We start from the raw sequence: 25,951 nt of genomic DNA, 5'->3' as shown, positions 1-25,951 counted from the left end.
CAATCTCCTCTATTAAATAGTAGCCCCAGCCCCAGGGTCCACGCCACCTAGGGGTGGGGGTCACTCACGCCCTTCCCACCAAGGACCCACAAGATCCTACAGAGTCCACAAGTGCCTGAACACCTGGGTCTGTGGCCCCCCACGTGCAGGATAATAATAAAGTCTGTGTGTGACACTTTTCATGACTTACTATTCCCACCAGCCCTGTAGGCTCCAGTGGCCCAGACAAAGCCACAGTGTTCTCCATAGCAAGTATGGCTAACTCTTTTCTGTTCTCCTGTCAGCTGGTGGGAGAGCGGGGGGAGGAGGGGTTAAACCAGAGACTTCTGGGAAGGAGGTGATGGGGCAGGGGTTGGAGAGGAAGAGGATAGAGGAGTGTTGTGGCCACCCTACCCCCACCTGCCCACTTTTCTTTCAGTCTCTGCTCCTTCCAGGCTCCCAGACCAGGGAAGCCCCAGGCTAGTCTGGGGAGGAGGGAAACCAGCCCAAGCCCTAGGTGAGAGTGGGGATGTCACAGGTGGGGCGCCCTGCTCCACACTCAGCTGGTGGACACCTGAAATCTCTCTGCTAATCACCAAGGCACCTCCTCTCTACAGCCTGTGACCCCCTCCCAGCGTTAGGGGACCCAGAGAAGGCTAGACCCCTCTCTCTCCCAGCCACCTGTGGCTCCTAGGCTCCTGAAGAGCTTCCTAGTATTAGAGAACTGATACTGAACCACACTACAGCTCCGTCAGGGCCTCCACACTTGAGAACCTGCAGCTGAAATACTAAGGAGAAGCGCTGCCCGAGGTTTCTCTTGTGAGCAGCAGGCGTCCAGCGAGCCACACTCAGTGCGAGCTGCTGGTGGCGGCTTGGCATCAGCTAGGGGACTGCCCAGGTGGGCAGACCCTCCAAGAAGGCCTGCTGGCCCTGGCAGGCCTGTGCAGCACTGGAGCCCCCATCCAGAGTCAGAGGAGGGGTGCAGGTGAGAGGGGGAACAGCAGGGCAGGGCAGGATGGGTGTCCGTGGCATGGGAATAGAGACCACCCCATCCTGGGACACCTGATGGCCTAGTTTCTGGGCACCTTCTCTAGGGTCAGAGACAGCACCCTCTCTCCCACATCCTGTGTACTCACATCAGGCAGGGAGCAGGCCTCACGTTCCATGGGTGGTATCCCTGGACCATCCCAATGCCTGAATATGAAGAGACCCCAAATTGCCCTGCCCCAGTGGAAAGGGGTCCCTGGGGCCTTAGAACCAAGAATCGGGGCCTAGAAGCCTGACTCCCCAGGGGGCATTTAAAAGAGAAGCTGAGGAAATGCCAGCAACTATTTATAACCTGTGGGATATGCCAGCCCCAACCCAGGATGCATGCCCTCATTCTCCTGCCAGCCACCTGCCAGCCATGGGGTAAGCATCCCTGAACTAGAGCAGGAGACCCCAAAGGTTCAGAGAGAGCAGACCTATCTGAAATCCCACAGCTCACGATCTGCACAGCCCTGGGAGCTGGACGGTGAGGACAGGGGCAATGCCTAACTCAGGGCACAGCGTAGCTGGGGAGGGGCACTGGGATGGGAACATATACTCAGAAGGCCAGGGCAGGGCTCTCAGCCCAGGCCAGGCTGGGCAGGCCTGGTCAACAGCAAAGGGTGGTTGAATAGGCCTCCTGTGAGGGGAGTGGAGTCCAGTTCCCTCTGCGTGGAGCTAAGGCTGTCTGGCTATCTATAGGGGTGGTTGCTAAGAAGTGGAGGATATGAATTGTCCTGTCAGCTGCTTAGGCGACCCAGCCACATGGGCAGGGAGCAGATCAGAGCTGGAAGTATGGGGGGCACTGGGTGTCATGGAGGCTGGTCCCCACTGCTGGCTGAGCAGGCTGGAGATTAGAAGCTTAGGAAGCCCTCCCAACCCACCCACCTTCCTGTAGGGGCTCCATGGAGCCCCTACAGGAAGCACCCCTAAGACCCAACTTCCCAGCCCACCTGGTCTCCTGATGCTCTGACAGCCCATTCATCTTAGGATTCTGTGAGGCCCAGGGGCATGGCTCCTATTTCCTCAGTCCCAGCCCTGTCCTCCAAGAAGAGTCTGAGCTCTGGGCAGGCAGAAACCATACTAATGCTAATGCTCATCCACCCTGCCACATTGGGGCCTGGGAAAGAGAGGGGCACACGGAGTTGTTGTATGTGTGAGGCAATGAATGATTTTGCCTTAAAGCATTGGAAATGTACCTGTGCTTTGTGGTCAATCGGTTGACTGAGCTGTTACCCAGTGCTTCCAGGACCTGGGGACCAAGTGTGACTGAGACAGTTGTGGTCTCCATCCTCCCAGAGCTCACAGTCCCATGGGTAAGGAGGACAAAGCCGATCCAGTGGTTGGACCTGTGATAAGGGATGCAGGACACATGGGATCCCAAGGAGGAGGGACTAGGCTATCCTCTTTGAGGAGAGGTCCCTGGGCTGAGCTGGCCGGGTCCCAGGGCCTCCAAACTGCAGGCCAGAGGAGGAGGCACATCAGGACCCGGGAAGAACCCCTCAGAGCTGGAGCTGTCTTGACTGGCTTTCCCTGAGAGAGGTCTCAGGGGAGGGTGTTGAGAGGGGAGATCAGAGGGGAGTGAAGGGGGCACCTCTTGTTCATAATGGATAGCCTGGGGACATGAAGCCAGGATGAGGCAGTGGCAGGGCCTCGGGTCACTGCCTGTCACTGACCTGAAGGACAGGCCAACTCAGAACTCCCGGGCAGCTGGCTCCACTGATCTGACTGGAGACTGAAAACCCAACCAGGAAGTGACCAGGGACATTCTGGCCAGGAACACTGGGGAGCAGACTGGTGGGTGGGGGCGGTTACTTGTCCCCTTGGCCTTATCTGGACTCAGCTGTCTTCCTTCCCAGCAGGCACCCTATTCCCAGGGACTGGTTTGCCTCCCCCAGGGCCTCCCAGGGTGACCCCTGAGGCACTAGCTAGGCATACACCTGCCCCACCTCACCGGGACACAGGGATCAGTTCCCCCACATCTGGACAGGTGAAGCCCATTTTTCACCAGCCGCCAGAATGGAGCAAGGAGCCAGCCTCCTTCCTGGGAAACCATCTGCCCAGCTCAGTTTGCCTGAAATGGGCACCAACATCTGAACAAACAGCCCTGAGTGGGGTGGGGCTGGGGGTGGTGGTGGGGGGGAGGCAGTGCCCCCAGCCCTGCGCTGGAGCTCACAAGAGTCCCACAGCTGCCTTTGTCCCAGTCCTGCTTGATGACCACATGGACCTCTCACCCCTCAGCCCCATGGCTAACCACTGCCTGCCCATGTTCAGCCAGGCTGAAGCTCTCCCGGGCCCTCCCCAGACAACCTGTCTTCTCTTCCTGGTACATGAAGGGCCTCTGCCCATGGCCCTCCATTCCCTGCCACCACGCCAGTCGAGCTGGGCTGTCCTTCCCAGTGTCCACCACTGTCCCGATGCCAAGGACAGGCTGGCACACAGTGGGTGCTCAGTAAGTATTGCTGCCCGTGGTCATGACTGTGGGGTGAGTGGTCCCAGGGATAATGCCTGACCAGTTTGGACCAGCTGTTCTTCCTGCTCCTCCAGCTCACGTGGCTTGATCAGGTGCTGAAGGCGTGACCCAGATGCAGAGCTGGGCTGGGCTGGGCTGGGCTGGGCCCCCGGGTGGGAGCTGCCCATGTGAGGCCCACACTCGGTCCAGCTGTCCCTGTCCCTGCCTACCTGGGGAAAGGGGACTGGCATGGCTCCTCTCCCATGCCCCTCTTATCTGGCATTGGCCTTGGTGGGTGGAGCCCTGTGACCTGGGAGGAGCAGGCTCTCTGGGCCTCGGAGCTCTCACCTGAGAAATGGGGATGATAGTGCCCCATCTATGGGGTGTGGGGCCGCTGCAGACATAGGGTCTGGGCACTCTGTGCCTGGCACCCCTCAGAAGGCTTCAGCCCCTCCACTTCCCCTGCTACCTAGGGGTGGGGGCAGGGGGCACATCAACCTTCATGCATCTTTCCCATGATGGACTGTCAGTGCTCTCTGTCTCCTGATGGGGGACTTCCAGATAGTGCAGGGGCAGGGACTGTGCGGTCCTGCGTGCCTGTAGGACTACACACGGGGCTCCCCGGCGACCCGAGGGTACGCAGGGGTCCCTAACTGGCCTGACTGTATCCTTGCTATGACATCTTGGGCCAGGGAGAGGGTGACCCTCCCTCTGGGTAAAGCAGTAAGTGCATCCCCCAAGGTTCATTTTCCATTTCCTGTAGGTCGGATCTCAACCTGACAGGCATCCCCTCTCACCTCGCAATCACCATGCCTCCCACCCCTCCCCCTGCCCCTGTTCTATTACCCACCCCTTCCCCCTACCTAATCGGGACGCGGTCCACCCCCACAGAGTGGCTTCCTCTCTCCGCGTGGTCTCATTCCCACCGCCGCGGGGAGAGGCCAGCATCCCGGCCCCCTGCCTCCCTGTAGTCCCTCTCCTCTCCCCTCTGCCCTTCAGGAAGCCCCCACCCCATCCTGAAATACCCCCACCCTTTTGGATCCCCCTCCCCAACCTGGGATTCGGTGTCCTGGGGCGCCCACCCCCCAGCAAACTTGGCTCCTTTCAGCTCCCCTCCCGCTCGGGCAGAGGCAGGGCGTTCAAGTCCATTTAATCTTGGCAGAATGCAATTTCCTGCTGCAGGGAGCTGGCGGGTTTAGGAGGCTTAATGAAGGGGGAGGGGGGAGATGGGGAAGAAGAGAAGCTGAGTGGGGCTGGGAGATGGGGAAGAAGAGAAGCTGAGTGGGGCTGGGAGATGGGGAAGAAGAGAAGCTGAGTGGGGCTGGGAGATGGAGACAGAGTCCCTGAGAGGGTGGTCCAGGAAGCTCAGGGATGTGTGTGTGTCTGGGGGTTGCCTCGGGGTCTTTGGGATCACACAGGGGTCAGCTCTTCAGCTTCAGGCTCCTGCTCTTAGGTCAGGGGCTCCTCCACAAACCTCTCCACCCCCAGCTATGTAGGGTGGAAATGGGGGAAGGGGAGGGGCCTCAAAGTGGCCCACAGTGAGTGCATGAGTGTGTGTGGGGGGGGCACGGATCTGCACGGCCAAGTGGTGTGGGTGCAGGTCCAAGCGTGCAGATGGGGGAGGGGGTCCCGGGGAAAATGTGCAGCTGGGGCATCCTGGGTAGACTGTACACTCTGGGTGGGTCCTGGGGAAAGTGTGCAGCTGGCAGGTCTCAGACCCCCAGGTGGGGAAGTGGGCAGCCGGGCTGGAATTTCAGCCCCGAATGGGATGCTTATCTGGATACCGCCACCTAGGAGGCAGAAAAGATAAGGGACAAAGGGACCTCTGAGTTGCTGGAAGCCCCACACCTGGTGGGGGTCGGGCAGCCAAGAGCCTTGTCTGACACCCAGAACACAGGCAACCCCTGGGGGAGACTGAGGCTGGGCGTCTGTCTTCCTGCGATTCCTGCCCTGCAACCCCACTGGGCCCCCTCTCCCCACACTTCCCCGTCTCTCGTTGGACCTGGTTCAGCACATTTACTTCCTGGAAAAGCCCTTGGAGGAGCCACAACCCATCAGACCCCATCCCTGGAGTCCCCAGGCAGGGTTGGCAGAGCGGTGGTCAGGGACTGGCGCCCACAGGAAGCAGGCAAGGGGGCAAGGTGGAGGGTCTTTACAGGGAAAAGTAGGCAGCCTGGAACCCTCCAGGAGCAGCGCCCTGGATAGGGAAGCTCAGCTAAGCTTGGGGCCCCCGAGGAGGGGACAGAGCAAGGAGGGTGGAGAGGGTTTGAGGGCTCTGGAAGGCAGTCTGAGCCCACTTTCTGCTGGGAATTTTCATTTATGGGAACCTGGGAGGAAGGCCAATGGACACCACGGAGGACTGAAGCCCTCAGCCCCTTGGCATGCTGGGCAAGGCACTCTTCCTCTGGGCTTCAGTTTCACCATTTGTGAACAAGAGTACCCGGAGAGGAGGAGCCCAGACCTCCTTGGAAACAGGTGGACCCTGCCCCAGCCCAAGCGTCATCTGGGGCTGTGCTTGAATGGCAGTCAGGTGTATAGAGATGGACACTAGGAAGCTGAGGATGGTGGAAGGTATGATAGGGACACAACCTACGGCCTTGTGCCCTCCTGGAAATCTCAAAACCTCCCAGCTGCCCGTCCCTAATGAAAGCAGCATCTTCTCCAGAAGCTCTCTGGGGAGGATAACTCGCAATCTACCAATAGACTATGCTCAGGGGCAGAAAGGTCTGCAGGCCGGGAGTCAACAGGAGCCCCCAGGGCTTCCCTGGTGGCAGAATGGTTGAGAATCTGCCTGCCAATGCAGGCGACACGGGTTCGAGCCCTGGTCCAGGAAGATCCCACATGCCATGGAGTGACTAAGCCCGTGCACCACAACTACTGAGCCTGCGCTCTAGAGCCTGCGAGCCACAACTACTGAGCCCACATGCCACAACTACTGAAGCCCACGCACCTAGAGCCCGTGCTCCACAAGAGAAGCCACCGCAGTGAGAAGCCCACGCACCGCAACGAAGAGTAGCCCCTGCTTGCCGCAACTCGAGAAAGCCCACGCGCAACAACGAAGACCCAACACAGCCAAAAATTAATTAATTAATTAATTAATTAAAAAAAAAAATAGGAGCCCCCAAGCCCAGCTCCTTGTGAAGGGTTGACCTGGTTCCTTGCACCTCTGCTTCCCCTTCTGACTAGCTCACCAGCTGTCTGGGCCACCTGCTGTCCCCTCACTGGCCCTTTTCCTCTGACTGACACCTCCCCAAGGACTATTCTGGGGTCCACATCTGCCCTCACTCTGCCTCTGCTGAGCTCAGCTCGGGCCCTCTTGGCTCTTGTGTCAGTCAAAATGGAACTCCTGTGCCACTTCTCCTACCCCCTACCCCTGGCCCTGGCCCCTGCCCCTGCCCCATGCACACCTCTAGTAGACTCTGCCACTGAGTCCCGCTCAAGACAGCCCCATGATCTGGCCTCTAGGACACACCTTGACAGGTTATGCCTCCAGACTCTTGCCCAAGTTGTTCCTTCAACCTTCAAGCTGGGAGATCTCTGATTGGTTCTTTAAGGCCCAGTGACAGTGTCGCCTCCTCTATGCAGGCTTCCCTGAGTCACCCTCTTAGACCTCTGAGTACACACACTTGCTAGGGTACCCCCTGGCTGACCTAGGAGCTGATCTGGGGCCTCATCACCTTGCCAACTCCAATAGCTCCTGGCTCATAAATGTTGGGAGGAACTGTGGGCTGGACATTGGGGTCAGGCCCAGAGTGGGGCTGGCCGACATAAGGAGGGAAGCGGGTGTGTGGCCTGGGAGTCCCAGGTGGCCTGCTTTGCTAGCACCACATTCCCATGACAACTTGCATTCTGTCCTCTCCCAAGGAGGACAGTAAGGCAGTCTTTACTGGTGGAGGCTCCAGTGGGGGCAATCCTGTGTGCCGCCCTGCAGGTCCTGGATGCCTGAGGAGCTGAGGCAGTGGCTGGATATGGGGGTCAAGGCTGCCCCATCCTGAGTGGACCCTTCTGCTAGATGAGAAGGGTACCTACTTTCTCCTGGCGCCCCAGCCTGTGGCAGAGCAATTCAGGTAAGCCCTCATGCCCCTGGGTTTCTCTGTCATCCACTGGGGAGAAACAATGAGTCATAACAAAGATGACGTGGGCAGAGTGTGCCCTATATACCGGATGCTGCTCCCAGCAATCTGCTCTTATTTCATCCTCCCAGCTTATTTCATCCTCCCAGCACCCTGAGATGAGGGACTTGCTTATTTCATCCTCCCAGCACCCTGAGATGAGGGACTTGCTCTCATTTTACAGATGAGGAAACTGGTCTCCAGAGAATAAGCAAATGAATGCACATGGGCCATGGGTGGGTAAGACCCTCAGGATGCTAGGCTTGGAGTCAGAGGGTCCTTGATGGGGCCAGTGGGGACCTTCCCACACATGTGTGCACTCATACTGCAGCCCCAGCCTTGCTGGCCCTGATGTTTGGGTAGGCAGAGTGAGGCACAGTGAGATCAAAGAGCTCAGTGGCCCTGCCTGCATCTGCCCATGTTCCCATGTCCACAGGAGCTCTAGTGGCTGCTTAGAGAGCAAGGCCAGAGCTGCAGGGCTTCTGTCACTGCCCAGGCTGCACACTGGTCTCCACACTTCTGTGGGACTCCTGCTTCTCTAGTCCATCTGCCAGCCCTCATGGGGCCTCTCCAAGGTGTAGGGTCCAGGGTGGGCCTGGGCCCTGCAGGGACTTGATCCCCCAAACTTTGTGCCATTAAGGTCTTCTGAGGTGACCCCCTTCCCTCAGCCCCAGGCCTATAAGCCTAGCCTACCACTCCTTGGAGACAATTTTGTTAAAATTTCAGGCCACACCGGGGTGGCGAATCAGCATGGGGGGTGGGATTGAGGGCTTACTCACACAGTAAGCAGGGGCTCAGTGGCAGTCCGGCCCATTTTGCCCATCCTCCCAGAACCAGCTCTGCACCCTTAGCTCAGAGGAGACTCCACCAGGCCCTCTGAAGTTCACGGTCCAGAATGAGTGTGAGATGTGTGGAGATGTCAGCCTCTGTGGCCTATCGATTGGTACAGGGCTGGGCACACATGATGTCTGCAGAATGAATGAATAAATGACATTTGACCAAGACACAGGTAGAGAGGTTCTTTCCTAGAAGCTCAGAGGACAGAGACTAGCTGGGCAATCAGGGGAGGCTTCTGGGGAGAGACAACATTGGAATCAGGCCAGAAGGAGCAGGAGAACCTCCCTGGGGAGATGGGAAAGACATTGCTGGTGGGAGAACAGCCTGGGCAAGGGCTTGAGAGCAACGTGGTACTAGGTGTGATGGGGCAGTGGCCCTCCCGGAACCTTGGAGTGACCCAAGGAGCCGTCTGGCTAGGACATAGGGACCTGGCTTCCAGGCACTGAGGTTTGCCTGGGAGACCGCTCCCTGTAGAGACCCCTCTGACTGACTGAGCAGTGCAGGCAAACTGGGCTCTGCTGCTTCTGACTCAGACTTTCCATGGGACCCTCTCAGGGCCCTCTTTCTCCCCATTTGTGAAGTGGCACGTTTGTCTGAGGTCTGGCCTGGTAGGGGGCGAGGGGTCGCTGGCATGGGAAGCTGTGAAGATCTCATCCGGCGGCCCCGTGGGAAGAGCAGATGGGTAGGAGTGAGTTTTCCAGAGCCCAGGACTCACAGGGCGTGCAGTCTTATCTGATGAGGAAGGGGGGGTAGGGGTTGTGCCTTTGATCAACAAGTGACAGAGGGAATGGGAACTGACCCCACCTGGACAGCTGGAAGCCCCAAGGTATCCTCCACAACAAGCCCCATTGTGAGGAAACACCGGTCCAGGGCAGCAGATGAGGAGGGGCAGTGCTTGGGGGGATTCAACACAGAATTAACCCCAAACTCTGGCTGGGGTGGCGGGTGGGGGCCTCATGCTTTGTGCCCCCACCCCAAACTCAGCCCTTACCTCCTCCTCCAGGAAGCCTTCCCCAACTGAAGGCCCCAGGATGATGGAGGCCTGGACTGGACCACCTTGTGTCCCCAAGACCGCAGAGCCTGAGACATGAGCAAGCCAACACCCAGGACTGGGTCCCCCCTCTGGGTGACTAAACCTGCAGCAAGGGACGCCATGTTAACCAGAAGCTGGGCCCCAGCAGCCCTTCCTGGCCCCTTCCTGGGGAATGGGGCCCCATAGCCTAGCCTGGGCCCAGCCAGACCCTGGCTGGGAAATGTGGGCTTCCTGAGGCTCGGTGTTGACTCAGGGCTTTGAGTTGCTGCCCAAGATGCCATACATATGTGGGCTACCCCAAGGGTAAGATCCCTCTCAGGCTGGGGTACAGATATTCTTGGCTGGGAGGTGCTGATTGTTGGGGCTACTCAGCTGGTGGGGAAGCTGCAGTGAGTCCAGAGTGGTGGGCGCCCTGGGCAGGGGCTGGGTGCACAGAGAGAAGAGTGAGGAGAAGGCGGCCTCGCGGTGGAGGGTGGTGTGGGAGGGCTGCAGTGAGGAGTGGGATGGAAAGAAGTTGGGGCAACTTGGGCTAGAGGACAGGAAAAGGGGTACTCCACGAGAGGACAAGGGGCGGGGGCATGCTGGAGGCCGCAGTTTCCCCTCAGGGATTGTGAGGAGACCAGAAACTGGGGAGGGGGGATGGCAACGGCCTCCTTTTGAGGAGGTAGTGCCCCTCTGTGCCCCTGACCAGTGTCCTGGGGAGTCAGGACCTGTCCAGGGCTGGGCTGGCCAAGGGGTGCAGCTTGGGGTCCCAGAGACCCTTCCCTGTGAGCTGAGTTGATGTGACTGATAGAGGCGGCACACAGTAGGTACTCAGGCAGGCTGTGGACACATGAATGCATCCCTCTGGGTGGCAAGAACAAGGTCCCTCCAAGTTAGTCTGGAGGAGCAGGAGACAGGCAGGGCAGAGGGTGGAGTGTGGATTTCTGATCTCTCCCTGCCCCCTCCCTTCCTTCAAATCCCCCTCCCACCTTATCCCTCCATCTCAGCTGGTCCCTGCTCCTTCCGGCAGCAAACATGAGCTTTGCAGAAACTTGTCCTCGGATTAAAGCTTAAACCACTGTTTCAGGGGAGCGGGGGCAGGGAGGCTGGCCAGCCAGACCACATGTGGAGGGTATATGAGGCCAGGAAGGAAGCCTCTTTCCCCATTCCCAAACCCCGGATCAGATCTGATACATAGGCTCAAGGGAAAGGTGAGGGGACCCTGGTTGAGTTGAGGATACCCAGCAGCACCCCTAGTAATCTAGCCAGGTCCCTGTCCCCTCTCTCTTGGAGGCTCATAGCTTCCTTTCTGGCCCCCTAGGAGCCAGAGGAATCCTTTAAAATCTTAAATCAGACTATACTGGCCTCATTACCCTCAGACCAGTCCTAGTCCTTCCTCAATCAGAGGCTACACCCCAATATTCAAGGGGGCCCTAGTCTGGAATCCCCAGAAAAGGTTGCCCAGGCCCCTGCTCCTCAAGGTCTCAGTATTCCCTTCTATGAAATGGGTACACAGTAGTGTTCTGGCCAAGGTGAGCCAGAGGCCCTCATCCTCCCTAAGACTCCACAGATAGCACAAGTGGAGCCCCCAATTCCTGGATGCAGGTCCAGAGACCAGGTAAGGCCAAGGTGTCCACTCTACCCAATTATGTTTGGAAATCAAACCCTCACAGGACAGGATGGCACCCTATCCCAGGGTAGGGAGTGTGGGCTCAGCGTCATTGCCCTGCCAACCACATACATGGAGCAAAGAGGCTCATCATTCTGGATGGAGTGCTTAGGACACCAGGTTGGCCAGGGCAGGCCCAGCTCCCCACTGCCTGGCTTTAGCCCTGCTACCCGACACTCCCCTAAGGCATGAGGCTATGAGCTGTAAAGGAGAGATTCTCTGCAAGGAGCATTCCTCCTTGGCCAGTCCCAGTGCTGCTGTGCCACAGATGCCTTACAGCCCGGAATAGGCAATGGTGCCGGCCAAAATCCTCCATTTCCTGGCTCACGGGGGATGGAGACACAGATGGGATGCTCTGGCCTTAGATCTCTGCTCTGAGGGTATGGACAGTGACCTCATATTGTAGCCCTTCCTCAGGCAAGACCTGAAGCCAGGCTTAGGGAAGAGGGCCAGGATGGCAGGGTACCCACGGTCTGCCCACCTGCCCCTCCCCCTTCCGGGGGGCTGCCTTCATCTGGGCCCCACTTCCCTGCTGGGAGTGAGGGACCAGGGGAGGCCATGCTGCGGCTGTCACGGAAGGGACATTCCCCAGTCATTTGGAACTAAGTAAGTCCAGATCCCAGCTTGCAGGCCTGGCTGCAGGACCCTCCTTGGGCCCCCCTCTCCCAGGACTGTGGCCACACAGACACATGGAAGGGGTGTGTGCAGCAGATGTGGGCCTGGGAGGCAGCCAGAAACCCCACAGGATCAGAGCCCGGCGCAGTCAGCTTTGTTGGGGGGCTGCCTGGGTCTCCCCTAGCTCTGAGACACACCTCTGCCTAAGGGACTATGCCTGCCCCTGGGGGGCTCACAGCTGGAGCTTCCCTGCCTTTCAAGTCAAGGCAGAGTCTACCTTGAGTCTCTGGGGCTGTAGCCTGAGACACTGTCTACTCAGGCCAGCTCTTCCATAGAGGAGGAAACAGCACATGGGTACCCATCCCTGCCCTGTCCTCAGCTCCAGGGAGTGTGAGCAGAGGCCCAAAGACCAGGGTAGAAAGCAGCTCCCAGTCCCTGACCAGAGTACAGAGAGGCCCTGGGTTGAGCCCCTCTCTCATTCAGTGAGACTGGTATATACCAGTCTCCATTCTGGGTGCTGGGGAAGCAGCAAACAGACAAAACAGTTCCTGCCCTCTTGATGCTGATAGTCTAGCAGGGGTAGGGAAACGGACAATAAATAACAAGCATAAAAGGAAGCAAAAGATGTCGTATAGAAAAAGAGAGAAAGGGAAGGGAAAGTCAAGAGTGCTGGGGCAGTGGTGGTAGATATTACTGAGAAGGTACTATCTGAGCAAAAACCTGAAGGAGGTGAAGGAGAAGTCATAGAGGTGCCTACGGGAAGGGCATCCAGGCAAAGGGAACAGTCATTTCAGGGCCCCTGAGGCTGAAGTGCCTCATGTGGGAGGAAGAGGGAGGAGGCTGTGGCCAAGAACAGGAGGACATGAGTCAGAGATGGGAGCAGGCTGGGGAGACAGCCACTGCAAGGACTTGGCTTTGACCCTCAACGAAGTCGGAGCCACTGAGAACTTTGGACAAGAAAGAGATATAGGGCTTCCCTGGTCGGGCAGTGGTTAAGAATCGCCTGCCAATGCAGGGGACATGAGTTCGATCCCTGGTCCGGGAAGATCCCACACACCACGGAGCAACTAAGCCCGTGTGCCGCAACTACTGAGCCTGAGCGCTGCAACTACTGAAGCCCGCGCGCCTAGAGCCTGTGCTCCGCAGCAAGAGAAGCCACTGCAATGAGAAGTCCGCACACCACAACGAACAGTAGCTCCCGCTCGCCGCAAGTAGAGAAAGCCCGCACGCAACAGTGAAGACCCAATGCAGCCAAAAATAAATGGTAATAAATAAAAATAAATATTTTAAAAAATCTTATATAAGAAAGAGACATGCCCTGGCTTCCATCTTAACAGGGTCCCTCTGGATCCTGGCTGGCTAGCAGGAGGCAAGAGCAGAAGCTGGGAGCCCAGTAAGGAGTCTCCCATACTTGTCAGGCGAGAGACGAGGTTGGCTGTGGAGGTGGAAGCTGCAGAGGCAATGGCTGCAGAGCTGGTGGCCAGGGAGAAGGTAGGAAGTTGTCACCTGATATTTTGCATATTTTGAAGGTGAAGTTGAAAGTATTTACTGATGGTTTAGATGTAGATGTGAGAGGGAGTCCAGGCTTATTCAAAGACTTTTTGGCCTGAGCAGCTGGAAGAATGGGGCTGTCGCAACTGAGTTAAGCAAAGCCAAAGAGTGGCTGGTGGTTCCTCCCAGGTGGGCTCCAGATCCAAGGTCTTTTCAGCCAAGCTCCACATCCCCCACGCCTAGCCAGTGGCTGGGGCTGCCCAACCATAAATGACCCAGGGCCCAGGCACCCAGAAAAAGGGCCTGTACCGTGGGGGCAGAGGAAATGCAAAATCCCCATCCCAGTTCTTAGTAAGGAGGCCTCTCTGGAGCAGATAAGGTTCGAGCTCTAGGCCCAAGACCTGGGCTCCCCAGCAGGGGCAGGACAGGCCCAAGTGAGTGAGGGATGGCTGTCTGGCCTCTATCTAAACAGGATATGCTCAGGCTGGCTGACGGTCATGGGTCACTTGGCAGCCAGCCAAGCTTGGGCCCACCCGACCCCCACCTCCCTCAACATATACAAACACACACACACACAGTAATACAAATATGGGATGAGGGAGTATGTGGCAACTCAGAGCCCGTGGCTTCCTCTCTTATTCAGTCTGAATGCACATGAGAAGCAGTTGCTGATGGGTCTACGTGGGACCCAGCCAGGAGAACGCAGAGAGGCCTGGGTCTGTTAATGTCTGGATGGGGATGCAGGACCTGCAGGGGCCCAAGGACGCTTCTGACCCAGCCATTAGGATTGGCTTTCTGGGAGGTAATATCTTCCTAGAAGCCTGCAGAATCTAGAAGGAAATAGGAAAGACATTCCAGGCACAGGGGAACAGCATGTGCAAAGACCCAGAGACGAAAGAGAGGGCAGAGCTCCTCAAAGAGGCTTGGGATGCCTGCAGGGCTCTGGTGTGGAAAGGGAGGATGAAGCAGCCTCAAGAAGGGACGCCGGCCCTTTGTGCAGAAAGGGACAGCGTTTGGGGGTGGAGGAGGTGGCCAAGGGCTCTGGGCTAGAGGAAACACAGGGTTTACGCTGGCACTGAAGTCGGGAAGAGCATTCCTGGTAGAGGGGACAACAGCAGAAAACACCTAGAGGCAGCTTTGGGGAGCAGCCAGGGAGGCGGGTCATTCCAGTTTTTGATGGGCTCAGAGCCAGCTCCTGGGCCAGGCTGGGCAGGGGAAGGTTGAGCTGAACCCCATCCTGCACCCTGGCCGTGGGTGACTCCTCACGGCCCGCCCCTTCCTGGTATGGCCGAGCACCTCCCCGCGCCCCCTCCCGGGCCCCCTTTCCAACACCCCCTCTCTGGGATCCAGTTCCGGATGGGTGGGGGCTGGGCCAGAAAGCAGGCAGCGCCTGGGGCAGAGGAGATGAGAAAACCAGAAAGCGGGGAAATCTGAGCCAGCAGCGCTGGGGCTGGGCGGGCCGAGTCTTGCTCAGCCTGCTAGGCCCGGGAAACAGGTTCCCCAGAGACCGGGCCAGAGGAGAGAGCACTGGTTTAGTCGCCACCTTCATCAAGGGGGCATGGCCGGTCCCTGAGGCCCAGGCCTTCCTCGTCCAGCCTTCCAGATGCAGAGGCCAGGAGGGCAGGTTTTCTCTCAAGGTTACCCAGTACAGCAGGCTGCCCTCTCCCCACAGGGGAGGCCAGATAGAGACAAATAGTGTAGACAGACAGAGGATAGACAGGCATCAGGAGGCCCAGGGCTGCACTTCAGTCCCCAGCAGCACAGGCTGGAAGAGCCAGAAGGAAACGAAACAGGCATGAGCACTGCCAGAAACAAAGTCGGGGCCAGGTGGAAGGGCTGGAGGTGTTTGGGGGAGAAGACCTTCAAAGCTTTCCTGCCCACCGCAGCACCATCATCCAGGGCGGGGGCTGGGACAAAGGGGGCCAATTCCTTCCCAGTTGTAACCCCCATTGTTGGGCTTTGTGGCACCTCAGAAGCTCTGGGAAGCTGAGCCATGAGCCCAAGGCTACACAGCCAGGATATCAGCCCAAGGGCCTATCCCCATCTGGGAAGGGAAAGGGGGCTGCTCCAGAGGCGGGGTCAGTGGGCGAACCTGACCTGGTGTAACCATCTCTGAGCTCCCTACCACCTTTCGTGTCCAGACTGGTACTAGGGTGGGTCATGGGGGAGCTGGAAAAGAAGCATGCGTGGGGTCCAAGTGTCTGCAGAGGAGGGAGGGATGGAGGCCAGGCAGGTGTTAGCCTGGCCTGACGTCCGTTCAGGCAACCCCACAGGGCATCCTGGGTGGCTCTCACGTGGAGCTAGCACAGCAGAGTGGCTTTTAGAGGGAAAGACTGAAGGACTCTGGGTGGCAGGGAGAGTGTCGGGTGGGAGCAGCCAGTCCAGAGGAGCTGGGTAGTAGGCACGGAGTTGGCTCCTGGGCTCTTGGCTCACGCGCCCTCTTGGATCTGATATTGCAGGGATTTGCCCTCTTATTCATTCAATAAAGATTTATTGAACCCCCTAAGTGCCGCGTGTGGCTCTAGCACTCATTGCATTGCCAGCCCCCCAGCACCGGTCTGAGTTGCAGGCCCTTCGCTTCATGTGGGCCCTGTTGCCTGGCCCGTCCCTCCTGGAGCCTTCCCATAGCTCCTGAAAATGCCACATTTCCCACACCACAGCCTGGTGGTTATAGGTCTCACCCCACTTCTCCCAGTCTCCTCTTCCTCATCTGTACAATGGGGACAGCAGGACTTGCTTCTCAGTGGGATTGTGAAGTGCTGGGGAGGCGGCAAAAGACCATAAACCCTGTTGGCATGCAGGGCCTCCCAACCCCGCATCAGGGGCTGGTTTCAAGGGGTCTTTGGACCCCTGCAATTGAAGGCAAAATCACAGGAGGCTCTACAGTATTCCTCCCAACGATACATATTATATATAAAATGACATATAGTGATACAAAATGCTCATCCCAGCATGACACACACAGGGCGAGGGGGCACTGTGGATTCACTGTGGCAATAATAAAATTGTTTTGATTTCTATTGATTACTCAGCCTTCTCACACTGATTAGAAGAGAAGTGGCATCACTCCACTGTGTGTAGCCAAGCCCAGCTCTAGCTCTCCTCCCTCTCCTTGTCCCCTTCCTCCCACCCCCCTGCCACCAAAGACCTCTGTGTGCTGGGCCTAATCTGTGTGTCTGAGAGGTGCTCCATGGACGAATCAATTGAGTCTCTTTCCTTCCTAACCCAGAACCCTGAAGTTGTCTTTGGCAAGTCCTCACAGTTCTGCTTTAGTGAGCAGGATAATGATCATGCTGGTGGTGGTGACAGAGGAGGCCAGGCTATGAGGAGGCCAGGGAGGCTGTGGGGTGGTGTTGGAATTGATGGCTTTGGAAACCACAGTGATGGTGTCATATGCTGCACTGGTAATGGTGGTGCAGTGGTGGTGACCTCAGGGGTGACCCTGGTACAGAGGAGTGGGGATGAGGAGGAATGACTGACAGAGTGATCTTATTTTTATTTTTTTATTTTTTCAATTTTTTGGCAGCATTGGGTCTTCGTTGTTGCGCGTGGGCTTTCTCTAGGTGTAGCAAGCTGGGGCTACTCTTCGTTGTGGTGCGCGGGCTTCTCATTGTGGTGGCTTCTCTTGTTGTGGAGCACGGGCTCCAGGTGCGCAGGCTACAGTAGTTGCAGCACGCGGGCTCAGTAGTTGTGGCTCGCGGGCTCTAGAGCGCAGGCTCAGTGGTTGTGGCACATGGGCTTAGTTGCTCCGCGGCATGTGGGATCTTCCCAGACCAGGGATCGAACCCGTGTCTCCTGCATTGGCAGGCGGATTCTTAGCCACTGCACCACCAGGGAAGTCCCGACACAGTGTTTTTAAATGAGACATGACAGCGAGAGACATGCAGGCACTGTCACTGCAGCCACCATTACTGCAGGCTGCGGCCAAAAATAAAGAAGCAAAGGGACTTCCCTGGTGGTCCAGTGGTTAAGACTCTGCACTCCCAATGCAGGGGGCACGGGTTCAATCCCTGGTCAGGGAACTAAGATCCCGCATGCCACACGGTGCGGCCAAAAAACAAAAAAACCGCGCAGGCTGGTGTTTCCTTAGATCCAGTTACCAGCCTCTGCTTGGAGCATGTGCGCCAGCACTCCAAGTCCAAGTCCGGATCAGGAGACCCTCAGCAGGATCCCTAACATCCCACCCCAACCTACATTTGCAGTCAACCAGCCAATAGGTCAGAGTGAGAGATGTCTTGGGGGGTGTCTTGTTAGCCAGGAAGAGAAGAGGGAGAAGGAAGAGAGAGGAGAGGGGGAACAAGAGGAGGAAGAGAGAAAGGAGGAGTGTAGAGGAAGAGGAGGAGAGGAGGAGAAAGGAGAGAAGGAGGAAGCAGACAAGGAAAAATAGGGGGAGGAAAGAGGGGGAAGAGGAGGGGAGGGCGAGGAGGAGAGAGGAAAGAATAGAAAGGAGAGAGGAGGAGGAAGGGGAGGGAATAGGAGAAGAGGGAGGAGAAGGAGGACAAAGAGGGCCTATGCCCACTGGGACCTTGGCAAAGTGCATGGGGCCGGGCTGAGGCTGTGGTCCTGGCTGTTGAGGCTACGGCCTTGGGAGTTGGGTTAGGTTGGGTGGAGGGTCCCTTCCTCGGATCAGTTGCAGGGCCCTCAGTTCATCAGGAGGCCATTTGAAAGCAAATGTCCCTTTTAGGAACCCCTATCCGGCTTCTCTGGGGTATGGAACTGTAAGGGGGTGGATCCGTGGGGCTACTGGCTTGAAATAGGACTGGCTGCTGAGGGGGTCTCAGGGAGCTCTAGAGCGGTTGAACGGAGCTGTAAGGGTGACCTGGCTTGGGCTGGAGGCGGCGGGCAGGTCCCGCCGTGCCAGCCGTCCCAGGGGCTGCACTGCCACCTGCTGAGCGGCCCGGGCAGTCCTGGGCCCTGAGCTGCGGGTCTCACGCCGGGCCAGGCGTGGCGGGCAGCGAGTGGGAAGGAGGGACACGGCAGGGGGTGTGCAGGTGAGCGCAGGCTCGTTGCTCCCGGGCGCGCCTGCCCGCCAGGGAGTTGAGTGCCCGGGTAAACACCAGGCGCGGTGTGCGCGGTGTATCCACGGAGAGACAAAGCCAGGGCGGGGCGGGGGCCCTGCCTGCGAAGCCAGGGCGGGGGTGCCGGGCGCAGATTAGCCTCCCTGGGCGCAGGCTGCCCCACCGCCTGGGAGCACCGAGCCCAGCCCGTGGACAGGTGGAGAGGAGGCGGGACGGCGGCCGGGCGGCTCCCGCCCTGGGGGTGGGGCCGGGCGGGGCGGGCGGGGCGGGGCCACGCTATGCAAATGTCGCCCACGGGCGGCCAATTGCCGGCGCTCCCCGCGCGGCTCCGAGCGCCCCGTCCCGCCGGCGGCCGCGAGACCAGAGCAAGCGAGCGAGCGAGCGAACGGCCGCGGTCCGGTGAGCCCCGAGCGCAGCCCAGCGCGGCCGGCCGGCCCCAGTCCAGAGACCAGGCGAGCACAGCGCCACCGAGCCAAGCCGAGCGCAGCTCCCCGAAGCCCAGCGCGCGCCGTCGCCCGCGCCCCGCTCCGGGGAATGCGCCCTCGGCGCGCCGGCCAGGGGGCGCCCGCAGCCCACCCGGGGGGAGGCGGCCCCGAGCGCCCCTGAGCCTTCCCATGGCCCGGGATGGGGCCCGGGGCCTCGACTGCTGACGCGCCCGAAGCCCGCAGAACCCGTTAAGCCGGGGCCGCGGCCCCGACCCGAGCTCAGGCACAGCGGCGAGAGGGCGCGGGCAGGGCCATGGCCCCGGGGGGCCGCTAGCGCGGACCGGCTCAACCGGGAGCGGCTCTGCTGCCGCCGCCGCCGCTGCTCGGGAGCCCAGGCCCCGCCGCCGTGGAAGAGGTGAGTGCGGCGGGAACCGGGAGGGAGCGGTCAGGCAGCCGGGCCACCCCGCGATCCCTCTGGGACCCGCGGCACTGCAACTCTGCGGAAGTGTCCGGGGCTTGGGGCTCAGAGAGTCAGGGGGCTTCCCGCGGACGCAGGGTTGACCAGACTGGAGTGGGTGCCTATACCTGGCCGGACTGCCCCGACCCTCAGCATCGAAGCGATGTGGAGATGTGGAGGATGTGGCCTGCGGGGTCACCAGTATGCAAAGCAACTTTTTCTGCGAAAGGTTCTGGGTGGGTGGGTGGGTGCTCCCATACACCTCCACCACCTTGTTCCTGGAGCGGGAGGCCTCATGCCCCTTCTCCTGGCTGAGCTCTCCCACTAACGCCTCAGGCAGCGTTCTTCCCCAGTAGGTACGCCTGCCCTGCCTCAGTGTCCGGATCTGGGGATCGTCTGCTGGAAGGGAAGCGCTATACTGGCAGCCCCCACGTGGAGGGTCTCCAAGATCAGGAGGGCAGGACTGCCAGCCCCAAGGCTTTTCTCCCAGCTCTGTGCCAGCCCCCTGACCCCCGCTACTAGTTTGGGTTTGCTTTCCAGCAGGGAGTCTTGCTTGGATTAGGGGCCCTGCTGTATGTGGGGAGTAAGTGAGCTGGGAGAGCCTGCAGTCAAGCCCCCCATCCGGGCAGGCTGGAGCCCCAGTGGTGAAGTGGGCAGGGGACACTAGGAGCTAGGTGGACTTGCTTAGAGCAGGTGGGACCAGAGAGTGTCAAGGTGGCCCAGGAATGAGGCAGGACTGGCAGGAGGGGTCAGCTGGAGGTAGGGCTGGAGGCCTGGCTGGATAAATAACTTCTAATTCTTGAGATAACTGTGTTGTGAACACTAGCCCATGAACACCTGGGGGAGTGGGGGGGGGGAACTGAAGGCACCGATGTGTCCGCTCTGGAGGTTGGGGGTTCCTGTCCTCCTGAATTCATCCAGATTGTCTCCCAGAAGCCCCTGTCCTAGTTGGAGATACAGGGAAACTGCACCCAGAGGTTGGTAGGCTCATTCCAGTCCAGGGAGTTGGATGGAGCTGGAGCCTTTTCCCAGGCTGCATAGGGAGTGTGCCTGGACCCTTGGGGTAAGGTGTCCTGGAAGGTGAGGACACTGGGCACGCCTACCCCTGCTGCTGCCCCTCAGTTCTGAAGGAGCCAGGCCCAGAAGTGCAGGGGGTTGGGGAGAGAAGGCCAGGAACCCAGCCTCAGCCCCCTGCCGCTCCAGGAATACCTTGAGGGGGAAGATGGAGCCAAGCCCAGGTGACCTTGACTGGGAAACCCTGGCCATGAAAGGGGGGGGTTTCAATCCTAGCTATGCTGGTGTGTCTCTGCTTCCTGGTCCATAGGGTGTTGGGGGAGGGGGAAGCCAAGGAGTCAGGAAGGAGCTCTGGCCTGCTGGGGGGTAGTATGAGAGCAGCTAGGTGGGGGATGGGGTGCTGTTAATAATTTCTTCACCATGTTCCCCCGCAGCCCTTGCTCCTGCCTCCCTTCCATCCAGGCAGTTCTCAGCTTGGAGGAGCCAACGTTCCTTCCCTGAGGCAGGCTGTCCCCCACAACCCCCCCAAGCCTGAGAAGTCTGGATCAGTCTGGACAATTCGACCTCCTAGCCCCCTGCCCTGCCCCCAGGTGCCTCCAGACCCCCTCGTCTGGCCGCCCCTTCCCTGCACCCCTTGCCAGCCCCAGCTCCTCGGTTCTTTGTTCGAACGTCTCTCCTCCGTCCCTCCCTCTCTCCTCCCTCTCTCCTCCTCCCTCCCGCCTGCCTCCCTCCGTTGCTCCCTCCCGCCAGCCTTCTTTCCTTCCTTCTCTGCTCTCCTCCTGGTGGGCTCCCAGGTGGCGGTGGCTGTTCCTTCTCTGTCCACCCACCTGGGCTGGGCCAGACTGGGGGCTTCTCTGGGGCTGGGGCTGAGTGGAATGCATCTAGGGGCTGGCAGAGGGGAAGCAACTGTGGAAATGCCCTCCCCTTTCCTCTCTCTGTTCTCCTCTTCCTCTTTTTCCTTCCCTGTCCTTCTCCCCTCCATCCCCCAGGCTGCCAAGGAGGGGGCCTAGACTTGGGCCTGAGGCCCCAACAGATTTGAACATCCCCCATTCACCCTTTTAAAGGGCCAAAGCATTGTGGGAGGTCCCTGTAGGGGCCCAGTGGAGCAAAGCCCTCCACGTTTCTGGACACCCTGGGGGACTCCAACACTGTCCTTGGTAACCCTGACCTTGTCACCATGAAAATGGCTGTAGGAGAAATGAGGTCACAGGGAGGACGGGAGGCGAGTCACCCTGAGCCCCCTGATACATAGGATCAAATCTCTCTAAGGGACCCAGCCTGCATCTTGTCCTCCCCAAGCCAGGACAGTGTCTCCCAGCTTCCTTGAGCCCCACCCCACTAGCAGGTCAAGTTCTTGAACAAACATATGCTTGTAAGGACGAGTGCGGGCATGTAAGTTTGGACGTGTGTGTATCCACAACTGTTAGTGGGGGCCTCTCAGGTGCACCCCAGGGTGCTGGTAGCTGCACAGCCCTTTCTCCCACCTGCCTGCCTCATCAGGGCCTGCCATTCAGTCAGCACCAGCTTTGTGCCCCAGCAGACTGGGGGAAGGGCTGGTTCTGATTCTCCCCTCCCTCCTTCAGCCATCCTCCCTAGGAGGGAGCACCTGTGATGGGGGATTTTGAAGGAACATGAGAGGTGTGTCAGGCACTCAGTAGAGGGTTTTCCCACAGAGGGCACCACATGGGGAATGGGTCAGTCAGCCTGAAGCTGCACTTCCTGTCTGAGGAACCACCAGTGGTTTGCTTGGCAGGAGAGGCAAGGTCTCGGGGGAGGTGGGCTAGGGAGGGCATCAGGGTCTGTCGAGTGGGGCTGGACAGTCAGATGTGGAGCCTGGGCCTTGCCTCAGTTTGTGTTAGCCAGTGCAGGGGATTAACAGGCCACGATACCTCTTACACCCCACCCCCACCTCAGGGTCCTAGAAGTGGGCCTGGGGTCCTGTCTCCCATGGGAGAAGGAAGTAGGCCAGACAGATCTGGGGGGTGGGGCTCACATTGTCATTCTTGGTGCCCCCACCCCCAGTGCATCTGGGTGGGGGGGGGGTGCGGTTGGGAAGTTGGCACTGGTTTTCGCCTGGAGGGAGCAATATGTTCAGACAACTGGTGCTGGGCTGCGTTTACCCAACAGCCAGTCTGCCTGGGGAGACAATATTTGAAAAACATTGTATGGAAACTTGGGCCTGCTTGGGGTATGGGAGTTCTGCAGGGGATACTGAGGCTGGCTCAGACCCTGCCCCAGGCCTGCTGGCCGTCCTCACTCCCCTTCTTTGCCCTCTGTAGGCAGAGCTGGAAATTTTCCTGGCAGGAAGTCCTTCTGTATGTCTGACCTGGATCCCTCCTGCTGTGATTTCAGTAAAGGTAGACCCTACTGTTCTTTGCCTCTCCTTTTCTGGCTGCTGTCTCTCTCTCACTCTAGGCCACCTATGTGTGTCTCACTCATCCTCCACTCCCTCATGCTCCCAACCCCAATAATCAGGTTCAGATTTCCCTATACTAGAAGGAGAGATTTGGCTGGAGCCAGCAGGACTGGACCCATCTCTTCCCTCATTCCTTGAAGTGGGAGAGGGAAGGAACAGCCCATTTGGTTGGGGGTGGATGCAGGGGGACTAGAGAGGGCTGTAAGATCACCTGCTTGAGCTGAGCGCTGTGAATGGAAGTCAGGAAGCTGTGATGCGGGGAGGGTTTGAGTCTCCCATGGCCCCTATTAGTCCTGGTGACCCTAGGCTGCACTCAGTGGCTTGGTCTTCAGACCCATTGTTAGGGACAAGAAAGAATATGAGGTTTTCACACTGAGGCATTCATGGCCCCAGTCTGAGGGTGTGAGTAAGGAGACACCCATCGCCCTATTTATTCAGATAGGGAAACTGAGGCACCTTGGGCAGAATTACACAGGGAAATGTTGGTAGGGCAGGGTACCCCACTCTGCCTCACACATTGCAATCTTGCTCCCCCTCCCAGGTGTCTAGCTGGCTGCCTGATTCCTGGGCCCTAGGCCCCTCCCACAATGCCTGTCGCTGGCCTCCTCCTCTGGGCTTCCCTACTGACTGGGGCCTGGCTAGCCACCCCAACCCAGGACTACCTCCCGGCCACGCCTCGGGTCCGGCTCTCATTTAAAGGTAAGAGGCTGCCTTGCTGTTCCCCAGCATACTCCTCTGTCCAGAGGACTTGGCCCTGCTGCACAGGAGAGAGAGGAGAGGTCAGAGCAAAAAAGGACAAATTGTGCAGCCACATGGGTCACACTGGGTGTGTTGGGGGCGACAAAGGAGGTGGTGACTTGCTGGGAAAGGCTGGAGACTGGACTACTTAGATATTTGGAGAAGGGTCCTGAGTCTGGCTGCTTCTTTTTTTTGTTTTTTTTTTTTTGGCTGCATGGCATGAGGGATCTCAGTTCCCCGACCAGGGATCGAACCTGCAGTGGAAGCATGGAGTCTCAACCACTAGACCGCCAGGGAAGTCCCCAGGCCGCTTCTAGAGCCAGAATGTGTGGCCTCTGGGTTTGGGACTGCAGAGCATCTCCCTCTGTGTGATAACTGGGGTGACAGAGGTGTCATGCCTTTCAAACTTGTGTTTGCAGAAGCCCTTGCCTGCCACTGGTCCTGCCCTGCCTGGTGAGACAATCGGGCAGACACTGAGGCCTCCGAAAGCTAGAGGAGCAGGACCTGCTCTGCTGGGCTGTGGGTGCTTGAGGAACCTTCCTATGGGTCTCCATGTGGGAGGGGTTCCCAGGAATTGGGGAGGGGGCTCTTGGCTGTGACTAGAGGCTAGGCCACCCGGTGAGTTCAGGGAGAGCACGTGCTGTCGTTACAGGCCTGAGATCCCCAGTGAGCACTTTGCTTGAAGTCACTGGAACGTTTTAATGATGAGTTGGGGTCTGCAGAATGAGATGCTAGTCCTCCAGCTCCATCACCTTTGCAGTTAACCCACTAGGCAGGTGAACATGTGTGCCACACATACTATCCAGGCGTACCGATGGCTCACTCACTAGCCACCTCCTCGAAGGTGTGCATGATCCAAGAGTCTACCCTCGGCCTGGGATAAGGGACAGCAGCCATGCTTGGGGGACCTGGGGTCACTGCTGAGTTCTCAGCCTTGGCCCTCCTCTGGCCCAGGGTCACTTGGTCCAGGTGCCTGCCCTGGGTGGGGCCGACTCAGCCCTGGCTGACCAGATTCCCGGGTGCACTTATAAGGGTGAAAGGCTGGGCCAACCTTTCCTTCCTCAGGCTTGGCTGAGGCCCAGCCCCCACCTCACCATGTTCCCATGTCCCCCAGCAGAGCCCCTCTCCTGGCCCCATATCACCCGTGCAACTTGGTGGGGGAGTGGGGAGTGAATTTCTGGGGATGTGCCTGGAAGGAGTCCTGCACAGGGCCTGAGAAATGGGCAGAAGAGTTGATTGGTTTGGGTTGTAAAAAACAACTCCTCTCCTAGGCCTAAGAAGGTGAGATACTTATTCTGCTGATATCTCTACCCTTTCCTGGTGGAAATCCTCGGAGCTGATTAATAAATATTGAAGGGGCCTGGTCCCCCTCTCACCCCATTCCAAGCCCAGGGTGCCAGCAGGGAGAATAGAGCATCCCCTCCCCCCACAGGGGCAGGGAGGGTGACTTGGTTTCCGTACCCCTGGGATCTTGGAACCAAGGCATCCACTCTGGGTATCACTTTTGTCATAACCCTGGAGACCCATGAGAGGAAGCAGGAGAAACAAGATATTGGGAGGGTCTCTGTACACTTCCTTTAAACCTTCTTGGACCTGCAGGGGCAAAGGGGCAAAGGCTTTTGTTCCTTTTTTCCAGAGAGAGAAACCGAGGCTCAGGCAAGGGCAGGGCCACGGTCAGGCAGGAGGCAGAGGAGAGGCCAGAAATAGTGCTGGTGCTCTGGTCTTGCCGACGCCTGAAGCCCACATCGGTCAGGTCGATTCCCCCTCAATTAGCTCTGAAGCTGACATCCACAGTGACTAAAAGCCCAACTCACTGGCAGCCAGCCTGTGGCGCTGACTCTTGTGGCAGCCTGGGGTGGGGCTGTAGGCTGCCTGGGGCCACCCCATCCCCAGGCCTCTGTGCTTTTGCACGGGCAGGTTTCCCTGTCCTGAAGGACCTTTCTGTTTCCTACTTGATCTCCTGTCCTACTTTTATGCTTAGCTGTCACTTAGTTTAGCAGATTCTTGAGTACCTGCCATGTGCCAGGCCCTGTGCTGAGCACTGGGGACTGTGCAGTGAACAAGATGGGGGTGCTCACAGACAAAGTGGCTGAAAAGACAATGGACACCCAGCTGGCCGGTGCCTCCTGGGAGCTCAGCACTTACTGTGCACCAGGCCCTGTGCACCCCTCTCCCCCCCTCATGCTGGATGGTCTCAGGCAGCTCATGCATACGATGCGGCCCTCAGTGAGGAGTAGGCCCTCACTGATCATTTGTGGAGTGAGAATAGAGACCAACACCTACAGAACCTGGGCCCTGGCCTGGCTGTGGCCAGGGCTGGGAGGAGCTTCTTCTCCTGGATATACAAGAGGAGCACAGAGAGGGCTGCTCTTGGGAACACTGGTGGTCACTGTGGCTTAATGCCTCAGTTTCTCCATCTGTGCCTTGGATGGATATAGCAGCTGCCATACCAGGCCTCAGGGCCTCTCTCAGTCTAGGCACATCCCCTCCCTTGCCTGGGTCCCGCTGCAGTTGGGAGGTGCTAGTTCCGGCCTAGTCGGGCCAGACCCTCTAAGCCGGAGGTTCTGGTATGAGGGGCCACGCTGCCCAGGGCAGATAAAGGAACAAAGGCAGGAACTGGGCCAGGCTTGGGCTTGCTGCCTGCCCATCCGCCTGGGCACCCCAGCCAGGCCTAAAGCTGAGAGAGG

At 58.6% G+C, this 25,951-nt stretch overlaps 1 protein-coding gene across 5 annotated transcripts in view; it reads left to right on the top strand.

The window, feature by feature from the left end:
* Positions 1–18,570: 18,570 nt before the first annotated feature.
* The window catches only part of SEMA3F (semaphorin 3F), a 28,696-nt gene continuing 21,315 nt past the window's right edge, over positions 18,571–25,951 (top strand). For 4 of the 5 annotated variants that reach the window (XM_068558000.1, XM_068557999.1, XM_068557996.1 and 1 more), the window contains exons 1-3: positions 18,571–19,054; positions 22,390–22,467; positions 23,068–23,225. In XM_068558000.1, coding sequence (XP_068414101.1) covers positions 23,114–23,225 — 112 coding nt within the window. In that variant the 5' untranslated portion in view covers positions 18,571–19,054; positions 22,390–22,467; positions 23,068–23,113. The remainder of the gene's footprint in view (positions 19,055–22,389; positions 22,468–23,067; positions 23,226–25,951) is intronic. The other variant, XM_068557998.1, reaches the window with a different exon arrangement.

The sequence above is a fragment of the Eschrichtius robustus genome, chromosome 12, assembly GCF_028021215.1.
Source record: "Eschrichtius robustus isolate mEscRob2 chromosome 12, mEscRob2.pri, whole genome shotgun sequence".
Classification (NCBI taxonomy): Eukaryota; Metazoa; Chordata; class Mammalia; order Artiodactyla; family Eschrichtiidae; genus Eschrichtius; species Eschrichtius robustus.
This window is presented reverse-complemented; position numbering and strand designations above follow the sequence as displayed.